At 44.2% G+C, this 27,924-nt stretch overlaps 4 protein-coding genes across 4 annotated transcripts in view; 2 read left to right on the top strand and 2 right to left on the bottom strand.

Moving 5' to 3' along the window:
• Positions 1 to 6,076, top strand: part of dlgap3 (discs, large (Drosophila) homolog-associated protein 3) — a 70,249-nt gene extending 64,173 nt beyond the window's left edge. Inside the window, exon 13 of the mRNA XM_058046308.1 lies at positions 216 to 6,076. Coding sequence (XP_057902291.1) covers positions 216 to 521 — 306 coding nt within the window. The 3' untranslated portion in view covers positions 522 to 6,076. The remainder of the gene's footprint in view (positions 1 to 215) is intronic.
• On the bottom strand, positions 4,973 to 7,772 carry LOC131101335 (tissue alpha-L-fucosidase-like). Its single transcript, XM_058046311.1, has 8 exons — positions 7,355 to 7,772; positions 6,992 to 7,126; positions 6,771 to 6,908; positions 6,592 to 6,697; positions 6,327 to 6,527; positions 6,062 to 6,252; positions 5,847 to 5,946; positions 4,973 to 5,777 (listed from the first exon to the last, which is right to left on the bottom strand). The coding sequence occupies exons 1-8, from the start codon at positions 7,693 to 7,695 to the stop codon at positions 5,643 to 5,645; spliced, it is 1,347 nt and encodes a 448-aa protein (XP_057902294.1). The 5' UTR covers positions 7,696 to 7,772; the 3' UTR covers positions 4,973 to 5,642.
• Positions 7,773 to 12,275: 4,503 nt separating this feature from the next.
• Positions 12,276 to 15,180, bottom strand: zbtb8b (zinc finger and BTB domain containing 8B). Its single transcript, XM_058046310.1, has 5 exons — positions 15,041 to 15,180; positions 14,311 to 14,503; positions 13,388 to 14,240; positions 13,140 to 13,318; positions 12,276 to 13,063 (listed from the first exon to the last, which is right to left on the bottom strand). Exons 2-5 carry the CDS (start codon positions 14,482 to 14,484, stop codon positions 12,725 to 12,727), a joined length of 1,545 nt encoding a protein of 514 aa, XP_057902293.1. The 5' UTR covers positions 14,485 to 14,503; positions 15,041 to 15,180; the 3' UTR covers positions 12,276 to 12,724.
• Positions 15,181 to 22,926: 7,746 nt separating this feature from the next.
• On the top strand, positions 22,927 to 26,376 carry heyl (hes related family bHLH transcription factor with YRPW motif like). Its single transcript, XM_058047135.1, has 5 exons — positions 22,927 to 23,299; positions 24,434 to 24,500; positions 24,825 to 24,908; positions 25,284 to 25,365; positions 25,442 to 26,376. The coding sequence occupies exons 1-5, from the start codon at positions 23,220 to 23,222 to the stop codon at positions 26,083 to 26,085; spliced, it is 957 nt and encodes a 318-aa protein (XP_057903118.1). The 5' UTR covers positions 22,927 to 23,219; the 3' UTR covers positions 26,086 to 26,376.
• The last annotated feature ends 1,548 nt before the right edge of the window (positions 26,377 to 27,924 follow it).

Below are 27,924 nucleotides of genomic sequence, written 5' to 3'. Positions count from 1 at the left end.
AACTGAGCTGAAAATGTACCTGAAGGTGTTTATTGGTGCTCACTGGCTCCTCATGATCAGAACTAACAACTTTTTCTCTTTTCCTCTTTTTCTTTTGCATCATATCTCGCTGACCATTTGTGTTTTTCACCCATTGTCACTTCCTTGTTCCTACGCAATTTGCCACATCCATAAAAATCTGTTTACCCATATTCATGTCACCTTTGCCGGGCTAGGAGGATAAGAAGCTTCCTCCCCCCTTACCAAAGAAGCCGGCGGGCGGGGTGAGCGGGTGCCTTAGGGCCGATAGCATCGGGGACGGAGGTATCGGAGGCGGGCCGGGAGGCCTGATAGTGCCTCGTGTTGGGGGACACACCCTACCTATCAGGGAGAAGTCCCTGGACCTCGGGGACCGTCAGAGGACAGAGGCAAGGAGGAGGCTGCTGCAAACCAAGCGTACCGCCTCCTTCAGGCAGAATTCGGCCACAGAGAGTGCAGACAGTATCGAAATCTACATTCCCGAAGCCCAGACTCGACTCTGAACCCAACCCTGCACCCTTTCTGCAAACCACTTCCTCTAGAATACAGCATTTCATTCAAAACGCTTCCCATGACTACAAATTCAGTTCTCAAGCAGTAACAGCCATTCGTGTGTCTTGAAAATTGCACATATTACTGACACTGAGGCCTAAAAGAAAACGTAGAGTAGCTAGCAGATATCAATATCGCCTTTTTCTATTTATTTATCGTTTTGCTGACGACAAACAAGCAACACTCGCTGAGGCTCTCGCACTAGTTAGTAGCATGCCCGGGCGTGTTCGGCTTGAGCATCACTGAAAATAAAGGGCTCAACAGGCACAAAACCTCCGTGACGGGAGATGACAAGACTCTCCGTATTCAAACTCCTGGAGGGAAAACTCATACAAGGAAAAAATTGCCACTTCCAGGAAGATGTATCCATACGCTGACACTGCCAGTATGGATAAAGAAGGAGGCCCTTGAAGTCCTATAGACCTTTAACGCTGCGGTACACCAACAACAGCCGGCATCCTTCACCTCAGTTAATTTATTGATTCATTTTGGATTGTTTTGTTTTCCTAACCACCAATCACAAGAGTTTGAGAATAACATGGTTATATCAGGAAATAAAAGTTACATAAAAATACTATATACAGGTAAAAACAATACAATTATTACAAAGAAAAAACACCTGATGTTATGTGAGTTACGTCCGACCTCTTTTCGAAAAAAGTCATATAGTTAATAGAATATTATAATTCAAAAATTCCATGTTATGAGAATCATAATAACACTTATGTTTCACATAAGGGTTGTGGATGATGACGTTTTCTTCTGTGATTCTCGATTTCATTCTCATAAGTCTATGACTTACTTAACACTACCACATAATTCTCATTCAATGACAGCTTGATCATCATAATTCTATGGAATTATTCTCAGAGTAATTTTTTTTCCAGTGTGGCTGTCATTTAGCATTCAACAGCGAGGCTGTTGGAACGAGCAAGTATGTGCACACTCATGTTAGCCCAATGGAGCATTTGCAGTGTAGCATCAGAGCCTTGACATCACTGACAGTAACTAGAGGAGGGTTTTTCTTGTGGGGGGGGGTTCATTCTGAGGCGATACCGCCACCAAGTGGTCCCACTAGGACCCAAACGTGCAACAGCGGCACATTAGGGGTCAGAAAATCAAATGGAAAGATTGCTTCCAAAGAGTTAATTTTCAAAGAAGCAATTAAGCCGCTATGGTAATTTATGGATCTTTAGTGTAGCATGATTTTAATATTTTGCCAAAACAAGAAAAAAAGTTAGAACACAATTTGAACACTTTGTATGACTGTTTTGTAGAAGGTTTGTGTGGACAAAAAAACAATCACTACTTCAAAATTCGGCATGTTTCTTTTTCTTTCCTCCTCCTAATATTTGGCGACTATTTCAATTATTTCACGGGAGATGTATATTTTATAATATAATCTACATTTCTAGATGAATAGACTCTTGAGTACAGTGTATGTACATGAAAAATATATCAAATGTGACATACCACAGTATTTATTATGAGGATGATGATTATTATATAGACTTGTGTGATGCTATTGCTGTGTGGCGTATCCAGACACAGCACACGTGAAAATTATTATTATTATGTGAATGCTGGGTCAGGTTCACAGGGTAAAAAAAAAAAAAAAAAGCCAAGTAGAATTCTCCGGAGATATATCCGCCTTTCACTCCCTGTATTTCCACTTTAGAAACCAACTACATGTGCCTAGCCAGCTATATGTGGGGGTTACTGTTCCAAGTTTACAGTGTGTATATATAAATATCTACAGAAAGAAGTGTACAGACATGGAAGAATATCACATTTTCTGACAATACGGTGATTGAGTATTCATGCCCTCACTTTTTTTTTGTTGACACTGCATGTTTTTGTGAGCCTGGCGACAAGAGAGCTAATTTTGTAGCCTTTTTGTTGTGGTTGATATATAATATATATAATATATATATGTATGTATGAGAATTTTACAATGTTTGTACAGAGATCCTTCAAAAGTGAAGACGTTGTGGTTCATTCGTTTTGCAGCAGTGGTGGTTGAGGCGCAGCAAACAAAAGCACAAAGACCTGCTTTTTATACTTTTACTGCACTGTGAAGGACATCTCGAGGATTCAAAACAGTATCAATCCACAGTAGTGGAAACGGCTTTGAAACTAATCTTTACGTTGCATATCGCCACTCAAACACACCTGACTGACTTTACCACACAAAACACTTCTGGAAAAGTGCAAAACAACCCCCCCCCCCCCCCCCCCCCCCCCCCAACAACATGCAGAGCCGGACGGACAACCCCGAGTACCTCAGCCTTACATGACCCAGGCCTCTGTCCTCAGGGGATTCTCTACATGACGCCACAAACCCCCCCAAGGACACACAGGAACACAGTGCTTTCTTTTTTATGTCCTACTGTTCCTGACCTGATACTCTTGTAGCCATCTTCTGCACCACACTCACAGGCAGGGCGGATGCAGACAGAGCTCATCTACTGCAGTACAGTACAGCGTGTATTTAGTGGAGGAGGGGGCATGTAGCAGCAGATTTGAGTTTTAGTTGGGACATTTCTGAGAGGCTGCTCTGAGTGGGGGACAATAAAAACAAGTAAATGTTGTTTATTTTTAGTAGTATAATTTTAAATTGGCTGCACGGCAGACGAGTGGTTAGCACGCAGGCCACACAGCTAGGAGACCCAAGTTCAATTTCACCCTCGGCCATCTCTGTGTGGAGTTTGCATGTTCTCCCTGTGCATGCGTGGGTTTTCTCCGGGTACTCCGGTTTCCTCCCACATTCCAAAAACATGCTAGGTTAATTGGCGACTCCAAATTGTCCATAGGTATGAATGTGAGTGTGAATGGTTGTTTGTCTATATGTGCCCTGTGATTGGCTGGCGACCAGTCCAGGGTGTACCCCGCCTCTCGCCCGAAGACAGCTGGGATAGGCTCCAGCATCCCCACGACCCTTGTGAGGATAAGCAGTAGAAAATGGATGAATGAATGAATTTTAAATAGTTTTGATACGTTATTTCAATTCATATACTGTGTATATATATATATATATATATATATATATATATCAAAGGGGTGTAATTCATTTTGTCATAAAACATTATTTCTCATTTCTTATGATCACATTTCTTTATTAATTTCCTCTGTATTTTTTATGTCATTGTTAATTTTATTAGTAAGCAAATAAACCAAATATCGCAAATATTGGTTGTTTTCCCAAGAAATTCTATTTCATATTAAATTAATTATAACTACCTAATTTCCATACTCAAAATACACTTTAGCCAAGGGAAAAAATATTATAAATTATATAAAAATAAATTTTACTTTTAAACTGCATTTTACACCCCAAAGAAATGAGACAATCATTATTTTTGTAGTATTTATTGTATTATTGCTCATTTTATTTCATTTTAATATGAATACTTAACTTTAACTTTACACTCTGATTTGACATCATTCTGTTATTTTATTGTATTTCCGACCCCTCAGAGCAGCTGAGGGATATGCGCATCTGAAACTCCGATGTGCCTTTAGCGCTGAGGTTGTACTGTATTTGACTGGTGTGTATCAACACTGTTAATATCGTAAAGAGGTGGATCACAGACAACTGAGCAATTACTGTGTAATTAACACCCTGCCATTCTTTTGTTTACAAAAATAATGTAAATACAGTTGCCAACGGACTCTTCTCTATATCACATATATTGTTACTGCAATATTATGACTATTAGTTATAGTATGATTGTTGCCATTAAAAAAGGGGGTTCATTATTACCACCGCTCTCATTCGGTATAAGTGTGTATATATAGAGACGGGTAAAAAAGAAATAAAATGCTAGTCAAGGTTGAGTCTTGTGTACAATAGCTAGCGTAATCTGTTTTTTTAAAAGCGCAGCTAGGATGGAGGACAAAGACTCTTGGGTCCATGATGGACAGTCGGGATGATGGAGGATCCAAACATGCTTCAAGCTTTTTGTTCCATTTCGAACTTCCATCCAGAGGAGGAAGAACAGACTCTGTGTAGTCCACTATACAATGTAGCAACACCTCTGTTATCTCCCTTAACACCAGACGTCTTCTTCTGTTGGATACAGTGCCAAGACAGCATATTGTACATAGGAACATTCTTTGACTGGAGCATATAGCAATAGCAACACCATTATTATTATTATGTCTCCGAACTCCAACGGTGATGCACGAGAAACACAAAAAGGCGTGGCGTTGAAGATGCAGTATGGGATCATGTTTGTTTGTGTTGTATATCTCTCATTGTGTACATACTCATTTGTTTTCTAAGGATCCGGTTGTGTCCAAGGAAAGCCCAGAGAGATGGCACACTGTGACGTGGTTTACTCCCCCCCAACCCCCCCTCCAAACACAGAATGTAACACTGTTGTCAAAACATTTTCTAATGGCTAATATAATTATTACTACTATTAATATGATTACTATAAAGCTATTTTAGCCAGTTAAACGCGGCTGATGTGTCTCCTTTGTCTTTATTTGCTCTCTTTTTGATGAGTTCTTCTATTCCAGGGGTTTACATTGATGTTAACACAAAGGACAAATGGAAATGAGCTGGCATTTCGAGTCAATTGTGCTCTGCAGTGGGCATTGTCCTAACAAGTACACCCTAATGTAAACTGACTGACAGCACTGTAGGGATGTTTTTGCCACTTCACACCAGATGTGACAAAAAGCTTCCAGTATAGCCTTGAAGGAGCATGATGTAGGAGTCTAATGTCAGGGGAAATTAGGATTTTGCACCTTTTGGGGATATAGATTTTTTTCCCCAATTCAAATATAATAATAGTAATGAATAGAACATCATCAGAATTAGGTTCATCGCCACTGCGAGTTAGGAAAAAGTGAAAATTTGGTTGGAAATCTGCCATTTATTTCTATTGTAAAAATAGCCAACAAGTTTCATTCATAATCAACCAATTAAAAAAAATTCAGATCGTAGTCACCAAGGCAACCGAGCAAAAACGGAATAGGAGTTGCCTGATTTCATTTATAGTGCACATTAAAATGAGTTCATTCATTTCGACGTTCTTAACTTTGTACCTTCTGGTGTTGGCCGTTCACTGTACCCCATCCAGTTTGAGGGTCCAGGCTTGTCCTGGTGTGTAAGGCAGCTCAGGTAAGACAATATTAAGGCCGGCATTGGGCTGGACTGGCGACCAGGATAAAGGCTTTGCGTACCCCAACAACATGACCTGGATGAGGGTCGAGAATGTGCGGTTAGAAGTCAGTCGGCCAGTTCCCAGGGTGTCCACTGAGTTTACCTTAGTGGCTGCTGATGTTTTGGGTTCCAAAAGTTGCACAGTGGGCTTGGGGGGTTTACTCGTCAAGGTGGCATATATGCTGCCCCCTTTGGACGTATACCTAAAAAAAAAAACAACAAACAACTGCTTTCTGGACACTGCATCACATCCTATTTTAAATGTCCTCATGAAGAGGAAACACACTATTTAAGAAACTACAGTATTCAGGTACCTACCACACGGGTATCGAAGCATTTTCCATCTGGACTCGCCAAGGTCTGGAAGAGTAGATTGCCTCGCCGTTGATTTGCAGCCAAGCACCAACTCCCCGCAGACGTTCCTCAAACACCACCGGGATCATTCCATCAGGAGTAGGCCCCACATTGAGGAGGTAGTTACCTCCCAGGGATACAGTCTGAACCAGATCCTAAACAGGAAACAGTTCAAACTATCAAATCTCAGGTACATACAGCATGTGGTCCTTGTGTCACGTGTCATTACCTCTATGATGGCGGGGAGGTCCATCAGCTCACTCAGCTTCATGTCACGGCGATAGCCCCAAGACAACGTGTCCACAGACGTGCATTTCTCCCACTTATGCTCGGGCAGGTGGCCTGGAGTATACTTGTCATCACAGTTGTAGTAACCCCCATGTTTACATGAACAACCAGCCCCCCATCTGTCATTGGTCACAACTGTATCCTAGAACAGAAAGTCAACGTTTAAATGAATGAACACCAACAAAAACGGCAATTAGGAACCATACCTTAACAGGACTGTCATTGTAGAGCCAGGCTAGGAACTGTGTGGAGTTCCAGTATGTGTCCGGTGCCTCCCAGTCCCCATCAGACCAGATCACCTCAGGTCGGTACCTGCAGGATAGAAACTGTTAACCTTTCCATGAATCTGTTATGATGGAAACTGCATGTGCAAGCACTTACTGACCTTACAACCATGTTATAAAGCTCTGGTAAAAGCTTATGCAGTACAAAGTGCTGTGTTTTGAATCCATTCTGCTTGTCAGTCAGGTAGAGAGGGTGGAACCACTCATATAAAGAGTTATAGAGTCCAAAGTGTAGTGACCTACGGAGGAATATTTCAAAATGAAGCACTTTCATTGTAGTTTGGTTGCTCCATAAGCATCAGGTGTTTCATAGGGGACCTACCGCTTGCGCACTGCCTCCCCCAGATCTCCAACAAGGTCTCTGTGGGGACCGGTATCAACAGAATTCCAGTTCCAAGAGTAAGGAGAGGCCCAGTTGGTAAAACCCTCATGGTGTTTGGCTGTCAAGACGACATACCTATAATGAACATACAGGGGAGCGTTTCAGCGAGGTTTAAATGTATGTTTATATGCCAATGATTTTTGGTAAATGTGGGCCTCTAAATTCCAAAGAATTGTAAATTAAAAGTAGACAGCTTGATAATACATATGAACTGCGTAGCTGTGTAGCTAAAAGAAGTAGTGACGAATCTGCCGATGGCTAAGAGAAGCTAGTTATGCAAAACAAACATTATAGAGCACTCACTTTGCTCCGGAAGTGTTGAATAGGTCAGCCCACTCCTCTGGGTTGAAGAACTGGCCATGAAAATGACTAGCAAACTCGGGGTAGGTGAATCCCGGCGGGTAGTTTTTCGTCATAAATGACACACACTTGGGGTCTGGTGGTTCTTGACCTTGCCAGTGCCACCAGAACCACTCGCTGTTAAAGCCGGGCACGGAGAACACCCCCCAATGGATGAAGATGCCCACCTTGGCCTCGTCGTACCAAGAGGGAAGCGGCCGGGAATCTAGACTCTTCCAGTCTGCTGTGTAGTGAGCTTCAGACGTTAAAGTGCCAAGTAAAACGGCGATAAATGCAGCCAACATGTTTTGGCTTATCGACGCTCACTTGCACACTCGCTGAATGTTCAAACACATTTACTTCCGCATATAATGATCTCATCGTGTAGTGAGTCACGTGACTTCCAAATCGCCATTTTTGGGGTTATAACTATTTTTCAATTGCTTAGCACCCCCTACCGACCCGGAGCCCACTCAATTCACGGCAATACATTAATAGACATTGCAATGAGGTGTAAAACATGGACTCATTTAAATGACTATTCACTTATCAGTAGATGTAAGGATTATTGACAATCAGATTTTGTAACATAGTGGCACAAATATATTTAATACAGCAGTTATATTTTATTATCAGGCAATACACAAATTAGGTAAATACAATGCTTAAATTAAGCCATGATGTCAAATAAAAACACAAGTGCCACATGTGGTGGTTTCAAAAAATTGAAAATATAGTTGACTAAACTGAACATCACAAAACTGCCTGCTGTCTTTAAGGTCAAAAAGTTTCAGGCATCATGACGAACTTTGATCCGGTGACTTGAGAAACGTCAATGCAGCCATCTTGGCTCAAACTATCCAGGCTTTTACCGCGTTGCGGTTGTGTGTTGTTACACGCAGAGTCTGTTGCAGCTTTATCCTTTGGTGGTGTGGACGACGAGCTCTCAACTTCGTCGTCCTTCCGGACCGCCGCGACCCGCCGGGAGGTCTTCCACATGTAGCCCAGCCGCTTCAGGGCCCGCTGGGTTGTTTTGAGCGAGATGGGCTTCTCAGCGATACAGTTGTAGAGCCTCTGTATCTCCGTGACGCTCGCTCTGCTGTTGGCCTCCACCACTCGCTCCATTTGCTTCTCCCCGACCTCGTCGACGAAGCGTTTCCTTCCCCCGGATCGCTCGCTGCAAGTCTTCTTCTTGCCGCACCATTCCCGGTAAACACGGCACACGGCTGTCCTGGAGAAGCCAAACAGTTTGGCCGTGTCCGTGATGCTGCAGCCAGCGCTCCGGGCTCCGACTATCAGGCCCCTTTCGAACTCGGTCAAGTCCCGAGCCTTGCCCATATGTTACCGCCTGGACTGGGAGGCACCGATAAAGTTCTTTCAACAAGTCTTTACTTCTTTTTTTTGTTTGTTTCAACGAGCTAGGCAAGATCTCACTTTCTTCATTTCCTCAACGTCACTGAGCTCTTCTTCTATGCTTTTTAAAGGGTTTGCTACGTTGGACTCACTGCCGCCCCCTCAGTTAGCTTATGTCACTACAAGGTGTAACAGTACCTGTATTAGGAAAAACATACATTAACTTTTTTTTACTTTTATGGTGTTGTAGGATCACTTTGTAAATTCTTTCATTACTAGAAATGTTATGACTATACATGACTACTACTTGTTACCATATATTATGACTCAAATGTCACTCTAATATATAACTTACATGATACTATATTGAAACTAATACATTAACTTATTAATACATTAACTTATTTTACTCGTTAATACATTAACTTGTTTCAGTATTAACCTTTAATACTAAAAAAAAACAAATGTTATTAAAAGCACATCTCCCATGACATCACATGAAGAAAACCATACCTTTCAAAACACTGTTTAAAAAGAATTTGCTCATTTTTGTGCAGTTTTAATGAAAAAAACTAAATTTAGCACTCTTGCTTAGACACATGCTTCTGCTTGGTTTTCAGATAGCATGAATAAATGTAACAAACAGAATAACAGATATCAAATAACATACAGGCACGTCACATTGATTTTAGCACAATGGCATGCAAAGCGATTGGAACTAAGGAGAACATAATGTAAACTTATATGGAGAAAACAGGGACATTATTCCTAGTCACTATACAAAAAGGTGCAATTGGAAGAGAAACTTGACTTTACAGTTAAGTCAATTTACACTTCTGTTTAAATACTGCTATAAATGTGCAGAGGGTGTTTTAATACTGGTCAGCTGGAGGGGAATCAACCCATAATGCAAACATAATCCACACAACAATGCAAAAGTATAAGTGCATGAAAGTGCTTAAGTGTTAAGTATTCAAAAATGTGCAAGTTAAAATGGTGACATGTGTGGAAAGTACACAAATTCATGATGGGAAAATAGTGCAAGAAAGTACATGGAACTATAAGCAGTGAAGCAAAGGGGCCACAGGCACCGGTGGTCTGAAGGGTCCATTCTATGTCCTCATGATGAGCACTGTTTCCCAGGTAGGGTAGCTCCTTCGTCAGGGACAGTGTCACTGGAACCTACTGTGGTGCCATCTTGGTGCAAAGAGTCCAGGTTTTTCCTACACGTGTCCATGTTGCACACCATGGCAAAATTGGAGCTCTCCACGGGCCCACTTGGCTCAGTCCGGGACACCGGATCTCGCCGGGTAGGCCCCCGGCTGTACCCGAGCCGCTTCAAAACCCTCTGAGTGGTAGTGAGGGAGATGGGCTTTTCCACGCTGAAGTTGTACAACGACTGGATCTCCGTGATCGTTGCCTGGTTGTTGGCCTCCACCACTCGCTCCATTCGCTTCTCTCCATTTTCATCGACGAGGCGTTTCCTCCCACAAGCCCCCCGGTCGCTGGAGGTTTTCTTTTTCCCGCACCATTCCCGGTACACTCTGGACACCGCCGTCTTGGAGAAGCCAAGCCGGTTGACTGTTTGGGAAATGCTACAGCCGGCGCTCCGGGCTCCAACGATAAGGCCCCGCTCGTATTCGCTTAAGTCCCGAGATTTGCCCATGTGTCTCGACCGTGGAAGATACTTCCCCGCTTTTCCTTCCACCTCCGACCTCCTTGGTTTCGATGATACCTAGCTAAAAACACCAAGCTAAAAACATTAGCATCTCGTAAATAAAGCTCTTCTTTCACGGTTGGTTGTTTGGTAAACGTGACTCGTGGACGCCCTCCTCAGGAAGCTTGTGTTACTATAGTGATGATTCACGACGCTTGGTGCTATCAGTTATAGATGGGCGGGCGAATCGATAAAAGGTAGATCATTCTTAGCTCCCTTCTGTTTATAATGGTCTTCAAAAATATTTTTACAAAAAAAGAGTATTGCGAAAAAGGGAGGTGTCGACTTATATTCAAGTCAATACAGCATTTACAAAATCACAAATTTAAAGAGCTAGTAAAAACATTTAATTTTAGAAATATGCAGGCTCATCAACTTCACTGAAAGACGCCATGGATGCCAATACTTTACATGCAAACTTTAAGACATGGGTGGCTTTGATTACATCATTTTAAAAATACCCATGTATAAACCCATACTCAAACACGTAGAACTTCAGACAATACAAACAGTAGTAAATATAATATCTTGCTCTTTACCTTCTTAAAAGTGACTGTACTTGCCCAATACACGGTGAAAGGACAGATGTTTGTTTTTGTGATTCCCTTTAAGGTCTGAAACTGAAATACAATAGGCACGGCATGCAGTTCAGTGGTCACAATTCAGTAAGTTGGCAAAAATGTGCTTTCACCAAAGTGCTTAAACATAAATAGAAGAATGCGTGTGTCCCATGGTGGTGCAGAACAGTAAAAAGTCCATGAAAGTGGATGAAAAGGTAAGCAAAGGGGCCACAGGCACTGTTTGTCTGAAGGCTCCAGGCGATGCTGCCCTCACCAACACTGTGATCCCTGCAGAGGTACACCAATCCTGGGCACAGTCTGATTGGAACTCATGGGGGCGCCATCTTGGTGAAACATCGCCTGGATTTTACTGTTCGTGTCCTGTTCTCTTTTGCTGAAGTCTGTGGATGTTTGGTGCTGTTCTTTAGGTAGCGATTTCTCATTAGGGCCAGACTGCGTGGTCCGGGGCACCGGATCCCTCCGGGGAGCCCTCCGACTGTAGCCCAGCCGCTTCAAGGCCCGTTGGGTGGTTTTGAGTGAGATCGGTGTCTCTGCGGTGCAGTTGTACAGGTTCTGGATTTCAGTCACTGTAGCCCGGCTGTTTGCTTCCACAACCCGTTCCATCCGCCTCTCTCCTATCTCATCGACGAGGCGTTTCCTTCCGCCGGTGCCCCTGGTGCTGCAGGTCTTCTTCTTGCCGCACCATTCCCGGTAGATCCTGGACACCGCCGTCTTGGAGAAGCCCAACCGGTTGACTGTTTCTGAGATGCTGCAGCCGGCGCTTCGGGCTCCAACGATCAGGCCCCGTTCGAACTCGGTCAAGTCCCGAGACTTGCCCATGTTTCAGGTTGGGTGACAGCACAAATTGCAACCCACTACGGGTTTTTGTTTTGTTAAAAGCAGATTCTACCTTAAAACAATGACTGGCTGTAACTGAAGCTCTTCTTCCACGATTGTTTGTTACGTTTGACTCACTATCGCCCTCTTGAGTTAGCTCTTTGACGACTGTATATATGTGTATAATTGTCGTCATGTTAGTAAAATAGAAGAGGAAAAAAGTCATTATTAATTTACATGACTTTTTTATGAAAGAAATAAAATAAATCACTTCATTTCCCTTTTCTCCCATGAGTGCAACTGTGACATAATTCGCCAGTAGATGGCGATGTTTCCCTTCTCATACGCTTGAGCGTTCAGCAATTTAGCATCAATGAAGGTTGGAATCAATTGGTTCAATATTCAAATTTATAAAATGGAAAGGAAATAAATATTTGTACACTTAGTACACCAACAAAACTCCAATCATCCATTCATTTTTGTACCGCTTGTCCTGATTAGGATCATGGATGAGCTGGAGCCTATCCCAGCTGACTTCTGGCGAGAGGTGGGGTATACCCTGAGCAGAGCACATATTGACAAACAACCATTCACGTTCCCACCTATGGACAATTAAAGGTCTCCAATGTGCATGTTTTGGGGATGTGGAGTACCAGGGAAAACACATACAGGCATGGGGAGAACATGCAAACGCTACACATCACAGAGATGTTCCAATGGGATCTCCTGATTGTGAGCCAGAGGTGCTAACCACAAATCCATCATGCTGCGTACACTCTGCATAAGTAAAAAACTGATCAAATCACAAAAACTCACATTTATATGCTTATATGTATACTGTATATAACAAGTAATGAAGTTCAATAATTAATCATAATAATTGCCTTCAGACTTCAGAGTGTGACCTACATCATTGCAGGCAGCCAGCTGCTTTTCCAGCATCTGTTTCTCCACCAAATCCTCCACTCGGCCCACCTCCACCTCATCCACATCGTCCATGAAGCTGGACCAGTCGGTGCCCCCGTCTCCGCGTTCCGTGGGCTCCGCTTGGCTGGCCGTGTGGACCGGTGTGGAGTCGGTGTGAGTGGTGGTCACGCAGTTGCAGCTGTCGCAGATGCCGTAGCGTCTCAAACCGGGAGATACGGTAGATCCGGTGAAGACACGCCTGCAGCTCTTGCACGACACAGGCAAGTCATGCCTGTGCACCTAATGGAGGGTTACAGTGAGTGATTAGAACCAAATTAACTTGTGAAGTCACCAGCACAGCAAGGTCCGCTCTTACGCTCAAGGCGTGGGTGCGAAGATGCTCCTGCCTCGTGAACCTCTTGCCACACATGGGACAAGGGAAGGGTCTCTCTCCCGTGTGACAGCGAATATGCCTCTTCATAATGCCTTTCTGCTTGGCAGTGTACGGACAGAACGGGCATTTGTGGAGCTTAACAGGAACCAGCAAGTTATCTCCTACCAGAAGAGAGCGAAACAGTTCAACTCAACTTTACAAACTACAGCCATACCTGTAGGGTGCCATACCTGTATCCTCCCCGAGCCAATCAGACTGGATCTCCATCACAGATGACCCCACAAAGCTTAAACCATCCTCCACTCTGCCTGCTACCAAGCTGCTGCCAGGGGCTCCTTGGAAAAAGCGCTGCCCCCCTCGCTCCACCTTCGGGCCTTCCCCCCTGGCCAGCATTTCCATGAGCTGCCTGGCGTTGAAAGAAGAGCCCACGAAGCAGCGCTCAGTGGACAGGCTGACACTTGGGGGAAGTTGTTTGCTATGATGAGGAAGCGAGGGTCCAGGATATGAAGCCAGATCTTTACTGTCGGGAGATTCTAAAAGCTCTTCATCCGGGTCGTACTCTATTTTGGGGTTCACTAACTCTGGCGTCAAAGCAGAACATGAAGAGGAGGAGAGGTTAGCATGATCCATGTGTGCTTTTGGTCTTTCCTCACCAGAATGGCAGTCTTTGCTTGGAACTGGAGGGGTGTCGTTGTGGATGGGCAAAGGGCTATGAGTTGGGTTTACAGATGCTCCATCTGTTTCTGTAAGCTGTGAACGAGGCTCCGCAGCCCCAAAGCTGCCGGGGTTTGTTGCAGCAGGAGTTCCACTGTCTGCAAGTCTGTACCGTCCTTCCTCTTCTGCATTCCCCTCCTCTGTTTTGCCCTCCTTGCCTTTGTTACATATTTCCAAAGATGAGCGGATGTACCCTTTGCAAAGGTTCACCAGATCCGTCATTTGCAAGTAGCTGGCTGCTGACATCACCTCGATTACATTGTTGCTGCTTAAGCACAAGCGGCCGGAGTAAAGGAAGTCTAAGATGGCGGAGAAGGCCTCAGCTGTGACTATGTCTAATGATGCTGTGCTGTGGCGCTGTCCACTGTCCTGAAATATGATACACACAATTAGCTTTCCTGTCATGGACAACACACGTGTGAAGGCTATATAGACCTACCTGTAAATAGTGAACCAAAAGAGCCCGAAAATAACCACTTCCCGCAAACAGCACATTACGGTGTGCCTTGAAGACACGACCCTCGACGAGGATGCTGCAATCACAGAAGAAGCCCCTCTTGCGCTGCTCGTTGAGCTCAAAAAGCAATTTGGGCAGGTAGTAAGGCACCTCCATGTCTAGACCTCAGTGGGCTCTGCCAAGAGAGAGGAAAGAACACATTTATTGCACTTTGGGTAGTGGGGGAAAAGGAAACATTCATCAGGTCTGTTTCCATTGTGTCACATAATAAAAACAATAATAATGAAGTAGAATTATTGTTTCCTGTCTGGGTGAAGACTTTATTTCTTTAGGCCAGCATGTACAGTGTGTTGAATAGATTGTGTGTTTAACAAGTGGATGTCTATAACATGTATTCTTGCTTTAATACAACGGAAGCTATGTCAATACATTAGCGTTTCCATTGAAAATGTATTACAAGTTGCAGCTATCTATAAGTCAACGCTTAGGACCTTTATATATAACCACATGAAGTTAACGTGCAGTAGCGTTTGCCATACGTGACAATACTTAGAAACACAAGAGGTTATCCACTTGTTTCATTGTTTTTTTTCCGGGTAGCTCATGTTGCTAAAGGCTAACAGCTAGCGACACAAACCCAGCACATAAGCAACCACCCGAAAGACCACGAGTACAATAAAAACATAAAAAAAACTCTACCCAGGTGACTTACCCGCAAAAAAACGAACGAGCTCTCAATCTACCGTGTTCTTGAAAAGATTTCGATGTCCAAGGATATTTTTTGGGGGATATTTTGAGACCGGAAAAACAGTTAATAGTACTTCCGGATGTAAGATGAATGACGGTTGTCAGTTGGCCAATCAGGAGTGGAGAGGCGTGGCCACATACAGGGGCGCTTGTTTCCTGGGTTAAACATATTTGAATTGTACTGTAAGAATGCATAAGAATGCATAAGAATAAGATACATACATAAATAAATAAATGCATGAATACATGAAGTAAGAGTTATTTTAAATGTATACATTTCTATATTATTAGGGATAAAATATCGACCATATGGTGACAACAATTAAATACATGCCAAAGTATTCCATTTCAGAAAGAAAGTATTTTTTTGGCGGCAGTAAACAATTATTATTATTCATCGCCTTGCCACACCCACATATCCTATCCACAGCTCTTGGAAGTGACTTAAATGATATTTTCCCATGGCAAATGCACGCCTGCCTGGGAAAACCACACTGAAGATGTGCAGGCCATAAAAACATTATCATGAACTGGTTTCCATCTGTATTGGCTCTGATTGAAACAGGCTTTTATCTAAATAATTTGTTTACATGATATAGCAGAGGTTTGGAGCATGATATGTATAGCACTGAGCGAACTCTTCAGGGCAACAAAAAAAAAAAAGATTTATGATTGACTCATGTAACATGATGCATTTACAGATCAAAGTCTTAAAAAGCAAACAGGCTTCATGTAAGGTTTGCATCCACGCTCTTTGTGTGTGTCAGCCGCACTGGAAGCCACAGTCTGGCACCGAGGCCCTGCAGCGGCGGCCCTCTCGCTCCTTGTGGTCTAGCAAGCACTCAGGCCTGCATTTTCCCAGGCTGAGACAACACACCACGGTGGCAGCGCGAGCCACATTGGAAGTCTGATTAAAGACTCGGGACAATGGAGGGAGAGCGAGCCGAGGGATGGCAGTGGCATTTTCCATTCCTAGCGCCGTCTCCTTGGTGGGGTCGGGGAGTGGAGTTGGGGAAGGAGGGGGGCAAGAATGTGCCTTTTGAATTATCCCAGAATCTGTGGAATTTAAAGCAAGACGACCCTCAACTGGGGATCAAAAAGCTAAGAGCGGAGTGCGGTGGCTCAGTGGTGAAGTTGACGAAAAAAGTGAAAGATTTGCCTCTTTAATTGCATTTTTATTTGTTACTGCTGGCCAATGAGCCATCACGGTTGATCATTGAGACTCTAATACAGCAGGCGCCCCTCTTTATTTGGGAGACACCACTGTCCTCTGTATTGAGGGGGGACACCGTGTCTCTCGGTCTCTGTAATTATCATGTCTAACGCGTCTTCCTTTCTTCTCTCTCTGGAAGGCGGACTGAAATAAATCTGCAAGCCTTTTTATGATTGTATATTTAGCACGGTGGAGCCTTCCCACACCGCACGCTTCCGGTAGCGAAGGGCCCCCCCCAAAAAAACTGATGTGTTTGCCACAGTCGGAGTGCGACGATCAAAGCGTGTCGTGCTATATGCAGTTCGCCAAGCATCCTCAGACGCTGACCTCAAACATCACTCATGTCTGAGAGCGCCACTGTGTTTGTGCGGTACCGAGGCTCGTGTGTCGAGCTGCTTTCCTGCACACGTCTTGCCTTTCAGCAAGATACTTCGGTTTTGTTTCTTCTTTTACTTTTACAACATCCGTATCGAGCCTCCCTTGCACGGACTTGCCAATGGCGGCAAATCGTAATTTTTCAGTTGAAATTGCAAGAATTACCTTAGATACACAATTGACGTAGATACACATCACAAATAAACACATGTATGGGAAACACTACATACTGTATACTGAATTCCACAATGATAAGAAATAACTAGCAAGAGTTGACCCCCTGGGGAGATAGGGGACCCCCTGTCATCTTATTACCATCATTATAAGGCTGCTCATATGAACCACATCAACGTGACATTCACTTGTATCTTTCCCGTGGGACAAAAACCAGCTCCAAACTAACTGCATTACTTGTAGTAAAAAAAAAATTCACATTAGGAGTCCGAAGACCAGAATCAAGGCGGCAAAGCGTGTAAACAAGGATGCAAGAAGTGTAGAGTGGGAGTACGGGAGTGATCAAACGCGCTGGTGTCGATCGGTGCTGCATGTGTCAAGCTCAATAGGAGAGGCGTCATTTTAGCGGCAACCCTACGTGACACAGCAGACGTGTAAGATTTGCCGCCGCATGCTGATCGGTTTTTGTGATCGGCTTTGAAATGCGTTTATCGGCCTAAGCCGATCACATGCTTTTTACGGACATTGGCCGATGGATGGGAGCATCCCTAGTAGTGATCATACTTTTACACTTTTATACAATTTCACACAAGCAGTGTAAATGACAGTTCCCATAAAAATATTTAAGATCACTCAAATTATTGAAATCTGCCACATCCCATCACACTCATTATAATCTCTACTGGCAAAGCTAAAAATGTCTGAGCAATGCAGCTCAGCGATGGGATTTTGTTTTGTTTTTTTTAAGTTGACATGTTTTTTTGGCAGCTTGCGGCCGCTCCTCTGAGACGCCACGGGGGTGACGTGTCAACGGACGCCTCCCTGATAATGGGAGGTGTTCCGTTATAAGAGGGATTTGGAATACTAAGAGGCTGTCAGAGAGCTGGCTGCACCCTAGGGTGTCGAGGAGGGGGCGGTGTCAAACAGGGATGCGGCACCCTCTCCATAAGGCCGCAAACAAATACGTTCTTGACAAATTATGATGTAACTAGAAAACTCTAGTTAGTGGTTAGTATACAGTAATAGTTAACACTATCTGCTCCCTTCTTGAAATGAAGCACATGTTTTCATTTATCACTTTCTCTTTCTTCTGGGCCCGTGTGTGATGTGCAAGTCACAATGAAATGATTACGGGCCGGCGTGCCGTTGAGACATGGCACTGAGCGACATTCTTCTCGCACTTAAAAATAGAAACCGCCTGCTTTTTTGTTCACTGGAAGACATCTTGGGCATCAAGTTTTTTTTTCCACTACACTTTCTCCTTTTATATTACTGTAGTTATCATTTGAGTGTGGGAACGGCTTTAAGAACTGCGGAAAGTCAAAAGTCAAACAAAAATTTGTAAGCAAGTCTGGTGTCTTAGTGTGTGCCGGATCATTAATTCCTTCATTCATTTTCTACCGATTATCCTCACAAAGGTCACAGGGGTGCTGGAGCCTATCCCAGCTGTCTTCGGACTGGTGGCCAGCCAATCACAGGGCACATATAGACAAACAACCATTCACACTCACATTCATACCTATGGACAATTTGGAGTCGCCAATTAACCTAGCATGTTTTCGGAATGTGGGAGGAAACCGCAATACCCGGAGAAAACCCACGCATGCACGGGGTGAACATGCAAACTCCACACAGAGATGGCCGAGGGTGGAATTGAACCCAAGTCTCCTAGCTGTGCGCGCTAACCACTCTAACCACTCGGCTGCCATGAATCAAGGAAGTCTTAACAGCAATTTCATGCTAATGTAAGCAGCATGGCCAATGGCTAGCATGATAATAAAACTGTTTCTGCCCACCCTTTGCATGGCTAAATAAGCTTACTTCGTATACCTTGGAGGTCAGCTGTGTAAAACTGCAGGCTTGGCGACACATCATAAAATAAATCCTGGGGCTCAGCTTATTTAACACCCAAAAAGTCACATACTATGCAAAACTGAATTTTTAAAAATGCTTTTGTGTTAAAAAAAAAAAAAAAGCAGGCTTTGCTACACATCTTAAAATAATGCAATGTTTGTGTTCTCCTGTCCTAATTTCATGTTACATTGTTACATGTGCTGAAATTAAGTATGTTGCTTCTTCTTCTACAACCTGGGAAAAAGCTCATTAGCATTAAAGCAACAGACACACAGTAGAGGTTTGCTAACATTTTTCAGTGATATAAATTCCAGCATCATGGCGCGATTTTGGCCAACACACTTCCCGTCCTCCATTGTGGGACCGTTGTTGAAAGATATTGTAAAATGATATAATAAATGTTATAATGTGTGACCTTTGAAACATAGCATGTGCAGTTTGTAAAGGCTTTATGATGACGGTGACAGTTTGAGCCTGTAAGTAATTCATTGACTTGCCATTATTTCCTATGGGAAAAATTATTTGCGACAAACATGCGGGATGTCTGAGCAAATGATGATCCCTGATGAGAAAAAAGACGGAAAACATGAGGGAGACGGAATGGAAAGGGGGATGGATTGGTGGGAGGAAGATGTCTATTGGGGGGGAAATAACGCAGATCAGTCAGCGGGAGTGAAGGGGGGGGGGGGGGGGTCGGGAGGGGAAACATTCGCCCTTGCCCACATTAAAGCCATAAAAAAGAAAACAAACAGAAAAACATGTCTGACATAAAGAGGCTGGTTTCCGCGGCGACAGCACAATGGCTGCCTGTGGCTCCTCGGGGCCCTCGCCATCTCGTCTGGGGCCCGGCACCAGCGAAAGTCACCGCAGTCCCATCAGTGTGTGTCTGTGTGTGTGTGTGAAACATGGTGAATGTCATCATGCTCAATGCTGTGGGAACGGCCATGAAAGAGACCCCACTCAGAAGCCACAAAAGCTCCTTTCTGCGTCTCCTCGCCGCCTTTTAGCCTCTCTATTTATCTTTGCACGGGGGAGCCGGATGAGGAGGGAGGACTTTCTCTCTGTCTTGCACCGTGACAAGCAGACTGAGGCATGACTGCTGCCCTCAGGCACCCATGACAGACACCTCACGGTCCTAAACACATGAGCCTACCTTCCTCCCAGCAAGCTCCTTGGAATCTAACTTTGAAAACAATCCAGACTACTAAATACCCAAATCATCCTTGTTAATCTCTCGTATATCCAAACAAGAGTGAATCAAGGAGCAGTGGAGACACAGACATCCATCCCATCATGGATCCAGTTTGGTGGACATTGCCAAGCCACTCTGGTGCCAGTTCCCACGCCAATCCTAGCTAGCAGGCTTTGAAGACCTTTTTCATGTCTGATGCTGAAAGTATAGGTTTAGTGAGGCATTAATACACTGAGTGATGTTAATATGAGCATGCCTCTCACTGGCTAAAACAACTGGATGATTAGAGAGGCTAAAATTACAGCTATTGCATACATGGCAAAGACAATATGTCATTAAAGGCTTTAATAGTCATTCTTCAATACAAATATGCAGCATATCTTCTTCAAACCAAATGACTGGGCGCTCTCAGCATGTTCTCATAGGAATGGATTGTAATTTAGGGAAAAGTGCATCCACACATTGGCCATTCAGCATCCACGGTTGAATCAGTGGTCATTTATAAATTGCTGATAATAAAAGTAAAGCCCACAATCTAAGTCTATGTCTTTATGCTTTACAGGTTATGTTTTTTTTTTTTGCACTTTGGCGGTTCTGGTCCATGATGTATATCACTCCTTAGTGGTGAGTATGTATACATTTGATTATTTAACATGGGTTTATTCATTATTTAGGAACAATTAGCATTTAGTGTGCAAGTGTGAATGGTTGGGTGTACCCCGCCTCTCGCCCGAAGACAGCTGGTAGAAGCGGTAGAAAATGAATGAATTAATGAATGAATGAATCTAATATAATAATTCACTTAAGTAGACGTCATTTTTATTGATACACAATGTGCTGTACATATCAACACACACAGTGTTCTAATATAGCTGCAGGAGTCAAGCATGGTTAGCCGGGTGTTTGTCTTATACGTTTTGTTCACATTCGTGTGAAAGATTCCTGTGAGCGTGAGCGGGCGCGTGAGTGAAAATTGTAAAAGTATGAGCTTGTTAATTTCGCCTTGTTGTGGTTTGGAGGGATGTGGCGGAGAGGACTCAAAATAGCTGATCAGGACTGGCAGAAATCTTGCAGAATTCCATCTCATCAGCTCTCAGATCTCTCCCTCTTATGTCTGCACACACTCTGAAACTATTCTCATATTTAACTCATTTAGTTTCTTCATTCATCTTCTTAATCGCTTGTGTTTTTCATACAAGTTGCGTCACTCTGGAACAAGCAGCAAGTGTGGCCAGCTCAGATCCGTAAGTGAAAACAGAATGGGGAATGCATAGGAAAAACAAGCAGTTTTGCAATACAAATTGGGGGAAAGAATGAATGAGGGCTTCCTCAGCAAATGCAACAATGGGACATATTTTTTTTGACACAGTAGTGTCAGTTTTATGAAAACATTTGGGCTGTCAAATTATTCTAAATTTAAATCAAATTATTCACAATTTTCAAATGAATTAATTACAGTTAATCACCATTTGCCACTATGTTTGAAATATGCCAAGTTTTGCTGTATTTGATGAATGCATACATACATGCATACTTTATATTTCACCTTAAAAACCTAATTTGTGGGCCTAAAATCGCACTGCATTATTTTGAACTCATGGGGATACCTTTATTGAGTGAGTGAGTACACATCAGGGCCATTTAAAGGGCTTCAGATGACTTACAAAATCATCTAAAATAGGATAATTTGCTAAGTGAGGAAGACGTTTTATGCTCAAAGCACCCAAACAAGCACGAATAGGGGCTACAACATCTTGGACGCAATCGTTGTGGTATGTTTAAACGAACACACCCTTCCAGTCTGCCAAGCAGGAAGAAACACACTCAGCTGGGCATTGTGTCCAAGGGTGCATGCCACTTAGCCCTTAGTCTTTTTCACATACACGCACATACACACACACACGGCGCCGGGCTCTCGTGTTTCCATGGTAATCTGCACCAGCGATCTTCCCACGGTGGCTGTGGAAGCCGACGGCTGAGTGTTGCACAGAAGCGCATGTGTGAATGAAAGGAGCTCGCTTCATGCGTGTGTGTGCAAAGAGATGGCTGTCCTGTTCGGTGAACAAGCAGATGTTCAGACACTCACTGGACTGATAGCACTCTTGACCTTTCGTGTCCACTACCCCTGTGGGCTGCCATCTTGCTTTGCTTTCACACCTTGACTTCTATCCGGCAGCTAAAAGCACTTTTACAAAGAGATCCCGCCTAACAGATGCATAAGAGATGCATAACAGAAGTGCCGGCATTTTTCGCCCAAAGCTGGGATAGGCTCCAGCATACCCGCTAGTGAGGATAAGCGGCATAGAAAATAGATTTGAGCGATCTCTGTGTAAAACAGGCTTCTTATGGCAACTTCGAAGGTGAAAAATTGGTGTTGCCGTTTTGTTGTGGTGTCATTTCTTACAATTTTCCACCAACAGACGTCATATCATGTGACAGTCACGTCTCCCTATCTGTTGTGTTGAAAACAATTATCACCGTCCAAAACGCTGAGCTGCAGCACGGGGAAAAGGCTGGAAAATGTCGTCTTTAAGAGGAAGAAATGTGGCTTTATTTACACTGCATGCATAGACACATACAGTAGTTGTGCATGAATAAACTACCATCACACCGATAAAAACACTTCTCTTCTCACACAAAGACATACAGAAATGTGATCTATCCATCACGCAGGTGATGGAGTCCATCACGCTCCATCATTCCCACACTCCTCACCTCTCTCCACCACAAATTAGTACCACCATTGTTCTACACCAGCACACAATTAAAGCAACATGAGAAGAAAGAAGGAAGGAAGAGAGCAGGATGAGACCGAGGGCTAATTGACAGAGGGCGACAGAGCAAAGGGGTGGAAGGGACAGGGTGGTGGTGGTGGTTGTTGAGGGGGGATGTGACAAGCTGGGGAAGGCCAGATTAAAGGGAGGGAGGAGGGACATGGAAAGGAGGCGTCTGGGGGGGGGGGGGGGGGGGGGGGGGGGGTGGAAGAGAGGGAAGGAGGGATGGAGCCAAAACTGGCAACCCTGCTCAAACTGCCAAACGTTGTCACTGGGTGGCTGTGACAAGGAGACGAGATGCCAGAGGGAGACAAATAGAAGCTTGGGAATTCTCGCCACTTTGTCATGGGCCCTCGGGGGTCGATCGAGTGGCACCAGCACTAGCCAAGCAAAGGAGACGGAAGACAGACGGGTGGAAGGAACACTTACTCAAGCAGAAGGCTTCTTATAAGGAGGAGACTGGTCCAGCGGGAGGCAAATCGTCAGCGTGGCGCCCTCTACGAGCAGAAAGGAAGAACAAGAGCATCGGCCGTGTGGCGATTCCTCGTACAGGGCCGGCGAGATGAAGAGACCTCACGACTACAGCTCCGAGGAGTCGGACACAGACGAGCTGATTGACGTGGGACAGGAGGACAGCTACTGGTGAGCATCCACTGCCTTAGCACACCTGACATAGGGACACAGGCATATGGAATGAAGAAATTGAGATAAGTTGATAGAAATGACAAGATTAGTGACACTTGTGCTTTTGAACACATAATAATAATATCCATCAAACTTACAACTACAAATTTATGAAAAACGCATTAAAAACACAATTAGGAACCTAATTTTTTATTTTTTTTTTAGGCTGATCACAATGTTAGGTACCCAGACACACTTAAGGTCTTTTCCATTCTATAGTTGCACTGAGGGGTCTATAATAATAATAATGGAATATTACAGGAAATAGCTGCTGGTATGATGCAGTGCAGTTGCACACCACCCCAAAAGCCGGCACAATAATAAGCATGTTAAATTCCACAAATATTGCTGAAAAATGAGCATTATTATCTTTGTAAAGACTGATTTTTGATGCGTAGTTCTTGTACTGGATGTTGTAGTCATACTTGGAAAAACATAATAAATATAGAGGAGAAGAGGAGGACACGCAGGCCCTTAATGACTAAATAAGAATATGTTGTATTGGAACATACTGTGGGAATTATCATAGAGGACGGCGACAGCATCACTCGTCACAGATTCCAACTTATTTGTCAGCGTGTGTTTGCATTCGCAGGAATTCTGGCGACACCGCAGGGCCCTCAGCGAGGCCGTACGTGACATGAAAGACGGCCCTCGGGGTCAATCAAATTGCCGCGTGACATGCGAACAGAAGACAGCGTCGGCCCTTTCAAGTGGGAGCCATCAAACGGCGATCTAAACAAAACCACACGGCTAAATTGGCAGCGGTAAACGTCTAACAAAAACACAATGGGGACAAAGTTGGCGCTGGAATAGCTGTCATGACACTCCCGTGAAGAGAGCAGAGCGTGCAAACCGACATGTACGGAGCTGGGATGGTGGCCCGTGAGAGCCAACGCATGGCCCGGAGGCTCTATAATCATCTACATAAACACTTTTAAGCCAAACAGCCCGAGTCGTCCCTCTCCTGAGGCCGACAAGATGTAATCCAATTGAAGAGCTCTGATGTGCCATGCTGCCTCTGCGTCATATTAAAGACGTGGTAATCAGAACAATATGTCGACTCACCATTTATTCTGCTGAATCATGCAGCCCAGTCACCGGGTCCATGTCCCCTGGCAGCGCTTCACAGATTCTGGCCCGAAAGAAGAGAAGGGGGGTGAGTGCATTAAACCCTCAGGCCTGACTTTATAGTCTGACATGTGGTTGAACAAAAAAAAAAAAACATTTACAAAAAAAAACATCTACAACTTTGATTTTTTGGAAAACAACCAGTAGAATGTCGCTAAGTTTGATACTCACTCCGCATTAATGGTATTGTTACTTTGTGTCTTTTCCTGAAGAGACTTTCTTCTGGTTATATAACAAATGCTTATTACTGTGAGAATGTTGTTTTTTTTAGCCTAGAATGTGGTGAAATCTTATATTTAAAAGGATTTGTGGTCAATAACGGACATATTTCACTGCTGTTGTTGTCATGTAGATCATAGAGAAGAGGCGCAGGGACCGGATCAACCACAGCCTGTCTGAGCTAAGGAGGCTGGTACCAAGTGCCTTTGAGAAACAGGTAATGTCTCAAGATGAATTATTTTAGATTTTGTCGGTTTTTGAAATGTCAATCAGAATTTTTAGCAATGGGTGGGTATTTTTCGGTATTTTTTTGGATGAGATTTAGATCATATACAGCAAAAATCTGCATGGGATAGCGCATTTGACCTATTCAGACTCTAAAATCTCAGTCAAATCTCATCAGATTATGTTGCAATTTTTAGTACTTTACTTATACTGTATAAAATCTTATTGCATTATGTTCCTCAAAACATGAACATTAGAGGAACTGGAATATTTTCTCTTTAAGGTCCAGGGTCCCAGTTGTTGAGCCTTGGTGGAGGTCTGCAATTGTTTGTTTTCCAAATAGAATCATTGAGGGTTTTCTGTTCAGGGCTCCTCTAAATTGGAGAAAGCAGAGATTCTGCAAATGACTGTGGACCACCTCAAGCTTCTGCATGCCATGGGTGGGAAAGGTAAGATATTGCTCCCTACTTTGAAAAAAAAGTATTTTGTGCTTTTTTTTCATTTTGGTCACCCACTTTGTGGCAGGGTACTTTGACGCGAGGGCCCTGGCAGTGGACTACAGGACTCTGGGCTTCAGGGAGTGTGTTGGAGAGGTGGTGCGGTATCTCAGCTCCCTTGAAGGAGACTCCCCAGACCCGATTGGAGCCCGCCTGGTCACCCACCTCTCCCAGTGTGCAAGCGAGCTGGACCCCCTTCTCCTTCAGTCGCCCCCAAGCTCCACTTTGCCCTTCCCTCCTTGGCCCTGGGTGTCCTTCCCCCAGATGTCCTCCACCCTGCCACCCGCTTCCTCCTCCCCGCCGTTCCCCAGCGGGCGGAGGGATATCGCCCTGATGGGGAGCTACCCCCCACCCGCCTCCCTCCGTCTCGCGCCGCTGGTCGGCTGCCAGCAGGGGATGCCACCTCTCCTACCCCCCACTGCACTGGTGAGCGTTCACAGGCTGCCATCCCTTGCCGCGTCCCCATCTTCAGGCCCGTCCAGGCCCACCCAGGCCTCCCCACACAGCAGGACCTCACCTCTCCCGCCCGCCCCTTCCGCTTCCTCTCCACCAACCGCACCGCCCCTCATCTCTTTCAGACCGTTTGCACCTCTGGGGTCTCCCACAGTCCAACGCAGGGGCTTGAGTGGCAAGTCGGGCCAAGGATGGGGTACTGAAATTGGAGCTTTTTGAAGACTTTGATCAAATCCCAAATGAACTATGCAGAAGCATTTGAGGACAGTCTGTGTCTTTTTACGACTCTACAAGCCATATGAGACTGAACCTTTGAGATAATGAAAAACAACGACCATTAACAAATAGAAGAATGTTCAACAGAGCCATATGTGGATGTTTAACTCAGATTATGGATTTTTCAACTGTGACGTTTGTATTAGTTCCCAAAATCATTTATACATAAGATTATTGTGTATGGAAAATAATGTTTTGGATAAAAAAATGACATAAAGACAAAGTGCCTTTTCACGTTTGGTTGTGTTTATTATTGACGTATTTTTGCCTCCACCATAATTTACATTACATACAAGTTTTTCTTACATATTTTGTCATTTATTTTTCATTTGATCCTTCAGAATATTTTGACTTCATTACTTGTGATAAAACAATATTTTCTTGTCAAATTAGGATTTTTTTATGACATTTTTGTTATATTCGAACATAACAGAATTATTTTTTGGCTTATTATTGTGGCTCCAGTACCTTTATCTTAACACATTTATAAGTTTATGCTGGTAATACTGACGTCTACCTCATAATTTCCTGAGTTTAATGTCCTATTATACTGACTTTTTTCACACATTTGCTGTAATATTTAGACATAAATATTATTAACTGGTGTCTATGTAACATCATGGGGTATAGGTGCCAAGGAAGACTGCATTAAATTCTGAATGCAGCTTACTTAATGAGAACAAATGAGTACCATTGAATGTGTGCAACTTGGCGCAGACCTAAATTGGTTTTGTTGGGCCTTGGTGGAGTCCATCAACTGTAGTTTGTGATAAGTCAATACTGGTAAATCTACATGTTAACTACCTGTGTCTTCCTATTAGTGTTGGGTACAAACATTGCAGAGCTCTCTATGAGGAGGAAAGGGAGCAGGTGATGTTTCAAATGCATCCATCACACTTGGCAGGCCCCTGCAATTATGTTTCCACTCATATCAGCATGTATCATTCCTCCGTTGCCCCATAGTCTCCAATCCTGTGGTCTACCAGAGGATATCTTCTCTGCGCCGCTGTCTTCTCAACAATGGACAAGACAGTCGGGCTGAGGCGGAGAAGCGATGGTGGGGGAACAAACAATGAAAAAGACCTCAAAGGACAGGCGGTTGGGAGGCATGTGCGGCGTGGCTGTCCCACTGCTGCATGGTGACGGCGAGATGAGAGGAAGAGTGTGAATCCCACAGGGGTCTCTGCAAGAACAGTGATGGATGGCTTGTCCATAAAGTAGATGAGCATAATTGTGTCGTGTCTCGTGAAAACAGTTGTGTGCTCACTGGAGAATGCTTTGATCCACTTCAGGATGCAATGTCTGTGGTCTGCGGTCTAGAAATGTGTGTGTTCTGCAACGTGCACTTTGTTTATTTGAGCCAGTGTGCTTGCAAGCCTGTGCCGTACGCTTGTTGCTCTGTGTTTGTGTGTGTGTGCTTTGTTTGTGGAGACTCACATGTCCCGTGTGTGTGCGCGTAATGCGAGTCTTGGGGGCTGGCGTCAGTGCCGAACCACTGTGGCGGCATGGCTCTCGTGCAAGGTCGGCCGGCGGTTGCACGGACGGGATTGTGGTGGAATGTTTGTGGAGGGTGCAAGTGCGCACACAAGGCACGCACACACACACACACACACACACACAACACACAGTCTGGCTGGCAGCGTTCATGCCTCCGCCTGGAAGAGCCAGAGGAACCGCCACAGCTTCCAGAGAGGACGACCACAGTCACACTGCAAGGAGGTTCCCACGGGGGAGGGGCGGGGGGTGGGGCTGGAATATGGAGCAATAATTTGTGTGTGTGCG

This window comes from Doryrhamphus excisus, chromosome 14 (genome assembly GCF_030265055.1).
Source record: "Doryrhamphus excisus isolate RoL2022-K1 chromosome 14, RoL_Dexc_1.0, whole genome shotgun sequence".
Taxonomy (NCBI): Eukaryota; Metazoa; Chordata; class Actinopteri; order Syngnathiformes; family Syngnathidae; genus Doryrhamphus; species Doryrhamphus excisus.
This window is presented reverse-complemented; position numbering and strand designations above follow the sequence as displayed.

Excerpts from the sequence above, each read along its gene's own strand:
- LOC131101335 (XM_058046311.1), bottom strand. The coding sequence starts at position 7,695 with ATGTTGGCTGCATTTATCGCCGTTTTACTTGGCACTTTAACGTCTGAA. Across the intron at positions 6,909-6,991 it reads GGGGAGGCAGTGCGCAAGCG|GTCACTACACTTTGGACTCT; the intron begins GTAGGTCCCCTA and ends ATTCCTCCGTAG. Across the intron at positions 5,947-6,061 it reads AATGCTTCGATACCCGTGTG|GTATACGTCCAAAGGGGGCA; the intron begins GTAGGTACCTGA and ends TTTTTTTTTTAG.
- zbtb8b (XM_058046310.1), bottom strand. The coding sequence starts at position 14,484 with ATGGAGGTGCCTTACTACCTGCCCAAATTGCTTTTTGAGCTCAACGAG. Across the intron at positions 14,241-14,310 it reads TTTTGGTTCACTATTTACAG|GACAGTGGACAGCGCCACAG; the intron begins GTAGGTCTATAT and ends ATCATATTTCAG. Across the intron at positions 13,064-13,139 it reads TTCGCACCCACGCCTTGAGC|GTGCACAGGCATGACTTGCC; the intron begins GTAAGAGCGGAC and ends ACCCTCCATTAG.
- heyl (XM_058047135.1), top strand. The coding sequence starts at position 23,220 with ATGAAGAGACCTCACGACTACAGCTCCGAGGAGTCGGACACAGACGAG. Across the intron at positions 24,501-24,824 it reads CCCGAAAGAAGAGAAGGGGG|ATCATAGAGAAGAGGCGCAG; the intron begins GTGAGTGCATTA and ends GTTGTCATGTAG. Across the intron at positions 25,366-25,441 it reads GCATGCCATGGGTGGGAAAG|GGTACTTTGACGCGAGGGCC; the intron begins GTAAGATATTGC and ends ACTTTGTGGCAG.